General features: G+C 35.2%; 1 protein-coding gene across 4 annotated transcripts; it reads right to left on the bottom strand.

Moving 5' to 3' along the window:
• Positions 1-262: 262 nt before the first annotated feature.
• On the bottom strand, positions 263-9437 carry LOC116431274 (glutamyl aminopeptidase). 4 transcript variants are annotated; one of them, XM_031986438.2, is made up of 9 exons: positions 9292-9437; positions 6530-6776; positions 4571-4985; positions 4305-4452; positions 3503-3773; positions 3224-3394; positions 2966-3063; positions 2589-2723; positions 263-2399 (listed from the first exon to the last, which is right to left on the bottom strand). In XM_031986438.2, exons 2-9 carry the CDS (start codon positions 6735-6737, stop codon positions 945-947), a joined length of 2901 nt encoding a protein of 966 aa, XP_031842298.2. In that variant the 5' UTR covers positions 6738-6776; positions 9292-9437; the 3' UTR covers positions 263-944. The 4 variants fall into 4 exon arrangements, with proteins under 4 accessions (XP_031842298.2, XP_031842299.2, XP_031842297.2 ...); XM_031986439.2 differs by lacking the exon at positions 9292-9437 and adding an exon at positions 8253-8398; XM_031986437.2 differs by lacking the exon at positions 9292-9437 and adding an exon at positions 8133-8261.
• Positions 9438-10029: the final 592 nt, after the last annotated feature.

The following is a 10029-nucleotide window of genomic DNA, read 5'->3' as shown; positions in this document are numbered from 1 at the left end:
TTGCCTTTATTCCACAACTTACCACTGTTCGGCATCGTTTGCTGTCATTCACCGCCGTTCCCCAGTATCCTTGACCCGCTTAAATTCAATTCGTTTTCACTTTTCCGCGTTGATACTTGTAATCATTTAATCATAAATAATTAAAACTAATTAAATTAATAAATGATTTAATTCATTATGGTATTCATATTTTGATCGACGGGACTTAAGAAACGATGGGATAAGTAATAACAATGGACACAGAAATATAAACACAAACAAATGTTTCATAAAAAAATGTATTTAACATAAGCTGAAGACATATAATCTTACGTTTCATACAAAACAGACGAGGTAATGTATTCACAAGCTAAATGCATTCGGTGGACCCTGATCGGTTTTCGTGTTCGACATTTGAATAAAACGGTAAACGCTTGAAGAACAAATTCTTCTGAATTCTTTTTCTCCCAGTAAAATGTAAAACTGTAGATGTTACGACAGACATCTTATTATAAAGAAATTTCGATGTAGAGAATATCAACAGTTATGAATATTTATAAGTATGGCCTTTTGATTTTTTAACAGTATTGCAAATAAACAACTTCAGTCCCACGGATTCGTTGTCCCCGTTTCTTCGACACTGGTCTTCCATTCAAAACTCTTACAATATCAAGTGATTCTAAATTATTGTCTCGGAATATAAGATATTGTTACAAAGAATAATTCTAAAGAACATAAATTCAAAAAATGTTTAATGACTGAAATTTTTAATCACTGTAGCTATCCAAAGTGACAACCCTTGACAACCACACATTAAAACAATTACAACAAACATTCCCGACAATAATTCAGAATCATCGAGTATTATTTTATTTATATACACGATCCGTTCGCCCGTTCTTCAAATCCTTCCAAAGGAATTGTTCTTTGGCGTAAATCATCAACGTTTCACGCGTACGTCACGCTCAATTACTTTTCACGTGATTATTCAACCAATCCTCCAATCTATCAGTGTTTTTAGCGAGCCACTTCATGTTGTTCGAAATTGTCTCAAGCGCCTTAGCACGGTTCCTTGCTCCAGCGCCCGCTTCTGGATACTTTGCAAAGAATTCCTTCATCTCATTTAATTTCGTCTCTGTAGCGAAGGTCTTAGTAATTCCAGGGATTAAAGCGCCAAGGTTTCTATCATTCAAAGTGTATCTATTCACGAGAAACTCCCAATTAGATCGTACCCAATCCCACACCAAAGGAGTTCCAACTGGATTCCCTGAAATAGCAGACAGACAACCAAAGAAGTCCTGAGATCGAACATAATTCTCATCGGTAGCTGTCGTGATGAATTTATTCAAGATCCAAGTAGACCTTATTCCTGCCAATCCTCTCATCAGCTTTAGTTTCTCAGTCGAGTCCGTTTCAGCGACGAATCGATCAAACATAATTTTCCAAGACGCTTCATCGCCAATATTATGCATTCCGTAATAGTAAACTAGCGCACGGATGTCGGGATGAGGGCGAATGTCTTTTGGATCTTGTATCCACTTCGTGAATATCTGGCCAGCGTCTTCGAGACACTCTTCGTGTCCCACGGAACAAGCTAGCCCAAGAACGGACGTTCTAAGTCTCAGAGTGATACGATCCTCGGTTGGTTCCACTTGCCAAGCTACTTCATGATAGACGCTGTCTACTAAGTCTCTTACGTATCTTTTGAATTTCGATGATAAGTTAGTCGACGATAGCAGAGTGTCAATAGCTGTCAGTTTTGATTCAGCTACTTTCCAAGGAACCGCATGGTGTTCTTGAGAAAGATACGCTGTCATGTTCATAGGAACACCGTAATCAAGTTCTTGAGCAGCTGCTAAACTGAATGCATCCTCAAGAAGATGGGCTCTATCCGATACTGATAATCTTTTGTGGTAATATTTGAGAAGATGGTTAATAGTTTCCCATTCGGACGGTTCATAATTAACGCGGTAATAACCAACTTCCTCCGCGTTGAATTTGATCCAGTCGATTGTGTCGTTTAATTCGATTACTAACTCAGTTGCGTTTTTGTCGAACCACACGAGAGTTGGCTCGGACGTTTTATTTGTGATGTAGGTAATGGGGATAGTCCATTTGTAACCGTATTCGGAATCTGACGGGTCAAATTCAGCGTCAGGATCAGCCAAGAACCGTTTCTGAGTTAGGATGTACTTGTTTTCGGATTTCTTTACGTTAACCACTGGGAAACCCATTTGCCTGGTCCATGTATCCATGATTTCGGTAACGTTCAAACGAACCGGAGAGACATTTTCGAGAATTTTGAACAGATCTGCTGTTTCTGCGTTGCCATATGTAAATTTGTCTAGGTACCTGTAGATTCCGAAGTAGAAGGCGTCGGCTTTAATGAAGTGCTCCATCATTCGAATTAGTGACGATCCCTAAATATAAAAAATGAAAACATTTTAATAAAATGTCATTTCATATTCTTTTATATTAGTGCATACAGAAAGAATTTTTATTAAATAAGGATGTTTAAATAGAAAAAAGTTAAAGTAGTGCGATATATCTCAATCACATCAATTATATCGTAAAATTGTAACTAATTGAACGATTTCAAAATAACATACCTTTTTGTACGATATATCGTCGAAAATGGCAGTGATTTCATCAGGGTTATTGACAGTCTGAACTATCGGGTGGGAACTCAATTTCGAATCAGTCACGAAAACAGTGTGCATTTGTTCGATTAGGAACAATTCCATCTGAAATCGTATGATATGAAATAAATTCATTCCTGCTTAAAAATTTAACAGAATCTAATTTAATGAGTGTTGGTCTTGTTCAAATTGTAAAATTGACTTCAATTAATTCTTAAAAAACAATGTACTGAATACTACTTTTATAATTAATCGAAATTCAATATAATAATCAACTTCGTGACACAAAAAGTGATTTAAAGAAGTTGTTAAGCGAATATTAAAAAATTATTTGTCATAGAACTCACCCATCCCCAGTCTGGAAGAACTGCATTAGCGCTTTTATACTGCATGAAGGACGCAAAACCTTCGTTGAGCCACAGGTCGTGCCACCAGGACATAGTAACTATAAAATGTAAAATAAAGAATGACTAAAATAAAATTTTATTATTGTCTATGTACTCTGACTTAAGTGTCGATGGAATATATGAGTAAAAATATAAATTAGAACTAAAAATAATTTTAAAAATAATTAATTATTTATTATCTATTGCAGTTCAACGAACCTAAATTTCCGAACCACATATGTGCGAGTTCATGACTGATCACGCTGACAATATCATACGTGTTTGCAGTGGAACTGGTCTTACTATCGTACAATAGTCTTGCTTCCCTGTAAGTAATTAGCCCCCAGTTCTCCATTGCACCGGATACAAAATCAGGAATAGCTGCCATATCTACGAAACGAAATTAAACAAAAAAAAATTAGACAAAAGAGAAACTATCGTTAAATCAATTTTAAAATATTACAAATAAAACATATTTGGAACTTAACCTTAGCTTACCAAGCTTTGGCAACGGATAACCAATATGGAAGAGACTGATGTAGTACTGGATCACCTTCACAGCTATTTCAAGGGGAAAAGTACCCTTTTCCTTTTGAGCAGCCGTGGTGTACACGCTGACCGGAAATTCGCGGCCATCATGGTTCTTTACCATGCTAGAAACGGCGACGAAGTCGCTGACTATGAAGCACGATAGGTACGTAGACATTGGCACGCTCTTCGCGAAAGTCACTGTCGTCAATCCGGGAGACGGTTCGTTTATTTCAGTACTCTAAATCGTATTAAACAATTAATAGACATTAAAACATTATATAAGGTTCTTCAATTAACTGATTTCAATTGAACGATTTTGAGTTATGAAATATATTCTATGTGCTATTTTCAGTTACTGCTGATTGTATGATCTGAGGGGTCAATTGTGTATGATACAATAGAGTAAATTGGAGAGAGTTGGCCCACTTTTCTTAAAAGAACTACCACATCATATATATCATTAATACCTATCAAAAAAACATATACATATATACTTATAAAAGAAAACGCAAATAAGGAGAATAGTTAAATAAGCCTCTGTACAAGATTCACTACAACACTAAGATCAACTGAAAATATCTAATAATCTAAACGTGATGAGGCCATTTCAACCAGAATTACCCTACCTAGAGGAATGATTTTTTTTACATTTTTATCTCAAAATTATTATCAAGTTTAATGGTATACATATACGTATAAAAGATATATAATAAAAAAAGAATGACAAAATAAAAGATATTAAAAAGAAATCAAGAGTAATTATATTTACCTTAACATTCATATTAGATAAGGCACTGTAGCAGTCGCCAGTAGGATGAACAAGCTTCACCGTGAACTCAGCTTTGAATGCTGGTTCATCGAAACACGGGAATGCTCTTCTAGCGTAAGTTGGCTCGAACTTAGAGGTAGCGATATACCTGCGGACAATTATTAACAAGATGTCAGCAACAAAATCCCGATAATCTCAAAATCTATTAAAAATCGAAGAACAAAACGAAAAATACATTCATACATGTAACTATGTACAAAACCCACCTAGTACGGTTCTGCGCGTCCTTGTATTTACTCGAATAAAATCCAACGATCTTATCCGGTTGCAGTGCGCCATTAAACTCGAAAGTCAAGTTATACAGTCCCAATTCAAGCTCGTCTTTCGTGGATACCACGAACATCTCATTCTTTGGCATTTCTATAGTGCTCAGGACCTCGATCTCGTAGTTCTTCTCCCAGTTGTGGGTCTTCAGATTCGTGGAGGTGATGTTTAGATCCTTCTGGTGAACGGCTATGTAACTCCTGCTGTCGAAGACTTCGATCAGAATCGTCACTTTACCTTGGAAGGTGCCTTTTTCCAAGTCCGGATGCAGGTAGACATCGTAGTGCAACGGCTTGATGCCTTGCGGCAGCCGGAAGGTCAGCTCGTCAATCGGTTCCTTATTCATGATGGCGTGAGCTGAGAACGAAACAGATGCTGGATGGACATTGCGCACGGTGGGCTGGCCTCTTGTGCTCACTTGGGATTTTGATAAACGTGTCGAGGCATTGATAAGGCAACGGTCTTGGGGAAAGATCGCGGGAAAAACGAACGATGCGTTTGACCGTACATATTTTAGCGGACTCTGGCTAAACCGTAGACTGCGGATTGTGTGCATTTACACCTGACGCAACTGAAACACACAATCAAATGAGGACACTTGTCAAGTTCAAAGTAAGCTTCCTATTTCTCTTGCATTAGTGAAAACGTTAATCGGATTGGGTTTCATCGCAACCTCCAGAAACATTAATTGGATTTAAATTTATCACAAGCTCTGAAAACATTAATCGGTTGGATTTTATCGTAAGCTCTGGGAACATCAATCGGTATGAATTTAAGGATGTAAAGGACTTAAACAGAATTTAAGTATTTTGGTGTAAAAATATGATTGCAGAATTAATAATTAATAACAGTAAATTAGTAATTTTACCTCGTATTGTATTATTTTGAAATTATTTTGACTAAATTTATTATTGTTTTATATGAATTATTGTAAATATTTTCTATGGATATATCTTACAACCAGTTTTACGTATTTAATGGGTTAGGAAGGTTATTTTAGAGGTTATTTTTAATTTCTGCATCCACAATTATTTAGATTGAGAGAAAGTGAATTTGCATAAAAATCCGCAGCCCGGACTGTTGACAATTTCAGAGTCGTTATAGAAATAGTGATTTGGATTCATGTTTTATTAACAATACAAACATTTTACAAATACCAGCGAATCATCAAAATTATGTAGAATTTAGTAAAAACATAATATTTCAATATAGTAAAAGAATTAGAATGCAGAAAAACAATAAAACTTCAACCACCATTCTATATTAATAATCTTATTCCTGAAACCACGATACTGTACAACAAAAGAAGTTCGAACAGTAACCGTATTTAAAATATATATGCAAAGACATTTTTTTTCTAAAATTTGTAATCCTTCTACCAATTATTACGAACACATCAAACAGCAGATCAAAGGAAAGCAAACCTTTACTCTAATACAAAAAATTAGAACTCCTAAAGTTTAATATTAATTGCAAAGATAACATTTCTTTTTTGAAACTATCTTTCATAAAAATCCGAAAATTATAAACTTTGATAATCCATAATTCTTAGTCAATTTCTAAATCAGTAAAATAATAACTTAAATTCCCTCCCTCATTTTCCTGACAGATCACGATACATTTTAAATTAAACAAAATTCTAAACAAGGAATTTAAAAAGGATTCAATCATGCGTGGAACGGTTTCATGAAAGAGATTTTCAAATCTCCCGCCATTCTTTAATTGCGGTCACGTGGGTCTCTATTTTATTAACGATTGGTGAGGACGCACGTTTAAGTGGGCATGAGTCGAAGATGTGCCATCGCGGGCAAAATATTTATAATGACAAATTAATTGCATTAATAATCATAATAAACGTCGCCGATGGCGGCTATACTAAAACGCGTTAAGGAGAGACTCACAGTACTGATAGCTGGCGGCTTCGACTTTCTGATCGAGGAGAACCAACAACGTAGCCAAGCATATGCAGATTAGACTTAAAATGAAACAGACGCTGCACGTGAACCAGAGCAGACCAGTTCCACGGTGTACTTGCGTCCCTGGTGATGAATACGCAACGCGGCGATGCGCAGCGCCACCAGAATTTCGTTTTGTCACCTTCGTCTCCATCCAGTGCGCATGAACCACAGACGAAAACGCAAATTTCACCTGAAAATCCAACGATCATTGAACGGATTTTTCAATCAAAATAGCTTCCACGAGTTGCGAAAATATTTCTATGAAATTGCGAAATCTTAATTCGTTTCCTGACGAAGGAAATAAAGGTATAAATTAAAGGCGGGAAATTTGAAATAAATCGAAACACGATCAGAATTCGAGAGGAAAACGGTGTCAACATTTTTTTAGACGCTCTTAGTCATACGTCATTGTTTAAGATTTTATGGATAATTTATTAGTATTTTTAATAAGGCGATATTAAAATAAAAGAAAAATAAGTAGAAATTGAAAATAGAAGTATATTTAACTGTTGTTAATACTTAGTACTTAAGTGGATAAATTTTTACGATATTATTGTAATGATAAAATCGCTAGTAATTAATGTATTAAATATTAAAATTATGAATGAAGGATTAATTACATTACACATATAATTTGTTTTCAATCATATTGATAAAGTTTATATCTGGACATTTTTTACATGTTCAGCAATACTTGAACCGGTATTTTACTCGAAATGTGAAATGCGAAATATGAAAATGATACACCAATTGCGTAATGTGTTTCTGAGTCACTAACTGTAGTTCTTGAAGTGATTATACTATTTTACTATCGCAGCAAATATTGCCGTTATTCATATATTTTAACATTATAAACATAGTATATATTATTAATCAGAAACATGGTCACGAAAAAACAATAAATACTAAGAATTAAGTATTTGTTAATTTCAGTGATTTGTTAAAACCTGCAAAATCTGCCCCAGTTTTTTCAATACACATCTTTGCTAATCCAAAACTAAACAGAACCAACACCCTTACATCTTCCTTGACGGTACACATTATAGTCCCAACAATAGATTTCCAATTACAATTAAAATTGAAGCACTACTGAAAATTACAAAATTACTACGGAAAGTGACAGTATTACATAGTAGCATTACGCTTTCGTTTAACTTAAACGCGTCCCGTTTAACGTAACGTCTCCTAACTTTGTCACTTTCACTATTGAGAATACGGTTAGCGAGATACGGTTAAAGAGTAAACCTAAACTCGCAGTTGATTCCCCGTTTATCAGTACTGTTATGAACGTAAACGAAACGTCGCGTCAATATTTTCGTCTAACGTCGGAGGAAATAAATATTGAAAAAGGTATGAGAACTTTATCGAACTAGTCTCGTTCACCTGACTTCACGGCGTCTAGCGCAACGTGCGCCCACAAAACGCCACCGATGTTTCCACGCAACACTGACACGGCGCTCAGCGCTGAATCAATTTGACTACGATTTTATACGGTCGCGAGATGTCTTTTGTCCATAGTTAACTCGCGCAATTGAATGATAGTTGCCTTCGGTAAAACTGGACGATTCGCTGAGATCCGGAAACAAAGAAACCGCTCTCTTCGAAACACTATCACCGAATCCAGTTCGATCGGAACGCCATTCTCCGTTTTATAAGGCGCAGTTACCTCAATATAATCTTGATGGCGATCGGATGACTCTGCTCGTCTGTACTATTAACGATTGTTTATCGCGTCTTGTTAAGATAAACTGGATTCTGGCTGGCCGTCTGCTTTTGCTGGGAAAACCGAACTTCACGTACGCCGCGTGCGATCTGGCGAAAATCGGCGTTTGCGCTATAGAAAATTCGTTCACGAATCCCTAAAACCGAACATTTTACTTTCTCTTTCAGTGATTAGCTAATAGAGAGAAAAACACACTGTTTGGGTTAGCTTGGATTCGTTCGGAAATCAGTATCGATCGTTTGGTGATCTTTGACTGGTCGCGTTCCATTCTGTCAGCTATTTCTACAATTCAAGGATGTCCAATAGATTTCTTGTCACGATTTACATTCCGTTATTTCGAGTTTTTAGAGTTTTATCACGTTTAATTTACCTAGTTCCATAAATTAGGTACAGTTTTGCGTCATGTAATAAGAATAGTTTTTTTATCGATTGACGACAAGTGTTGATAATATATTGATAAAGTATTAAAGTATATTTAAGTCAGTTGTAGTTTTAACGTTGGACAGGTTTATTTCTGGAAATATTCATTCTGAGGAGAATAATTCTCATGTCACTAAGTTCTCCGTATTCTTGCTTGAAAAATGTTTTTTAAAATTAGTACTTTAAGTATAAAGATGCTTTCCTGTGTTAGGAAAGTAATATTTTAAGTAAAAAAGTATATTTGTTTAGTAATAAAAATTATGTATTTTATTACTGTGGTTAAACATAATATGCTTTTCTAGTATAGTTCTAAATCTGTGTATCGATTTATTAAATAAAATAAAATAAATAAAATAATTAAATATATTAAAGTAAATGATATTCTGAAAATATTTGTATGGTCAAATATATCTATCAAACAAAAGTGTTTAAAATAGTTGACTGAAGATTTGTAGTGAACATTCAAGATGGCGTCCATACTTAGAGCAACCCTAACGCGGAAAAATAATTAATTCCATTGAAAACAGCGTAACTAAAATTCGAAAGTAGATCTTCTAACAACCTTCTTGTACTTTCCACTGCGGAGGTCACTGCGACACGATGTTCGTATTGTTTCCCTCTTTTCAAAATAAATTGGACTGAGATGCGCGCGGTTCTTCTACCGTCGATTATTGAATGAGAACTGCAAAAAGCACACCCAGCGCACGATAAGAGAGACTTGTTCTCAATTGGATGCAACGTGGAGACGAGCTGTGTGCAAAGTCTTGACTAATTGGGCCGAATTACTAATGCGTAATTCCGCGATAGTTGACTCGTGACTATATTAAAGAAACTGAAGTAGAACTTCTCCGTGATATTGAAAATCTTCGCGGATTACACTTTTGATGGACACTGCTTAATGCTCTACTGAAAATTCGATGCTTAAACTTATGTATGCAACAGATTTATCCATATTCAGGTTATATACCTGCAAAAGGTTTATCCATGTTCAGGTTATATGTCATTAAATTATAAATATTTGTTCATTTTTAAGTTGTACGAGAATACGACAGGGAAGTAAAGAAAATTTAAGTAATTTTTATTTCCAAAGTTTCCTTTATTTCTATCTTGCATGTTTCGATCAGTTTAAATGACTAGTATACAATTTTTTGTTAGAATTATAAAAATGTAGTTTTCAAGACCTCACGTATCTGATAACTGTTGACTGTTTCTTTTCGTTTACCAGTTAGATTACAAAAGATAACAAATCTTTCATCAATTTTGTATTTACAAGAATTTATTTTCTCTTTCATTTCGTACT

This window comes from Nomia melanderi, chromosome 9, assembly GCF_051020985.1.
Source record: "Nomia melanderi isolate GNS246 chromosome 9, iyNomMela1, whole genome shotgun sequence".
NCBI lineage: Eukaryota > Metazoa > Arthropoda > Insecta > Hymenoptera > Halictidae > Nomia > Nomia melanderi.
The sequence above is the reverse complement of the archived record's forward strand: the minus strand, read 5'-3'. Positions and strand labels throughout refer to the sequence as shown.

Coding starts and splice junctions, on each gene's coding strand:
- LOC116431274 (XM_031986438.2), bottom strand. CDS start 6,737: ATGGAGACGAAGGTGACAAAACGAAATTCTGGTGGCGCTGCGCATCGC. Junction 3,395..3,502: donor TTATCCGTTGCCAAAGCTTG/GTAAGCTAAGGT, acceptor TTCGTTTCGTAG/ATATGGCAGCTATTCCTGAT. Junction 2,400..2,588: donor ACGATATATCGTACAAAAAG/GTATGTTATTTT, acceptor TTTTATATTTAG/GGATCGTCACTAATTCGAAT.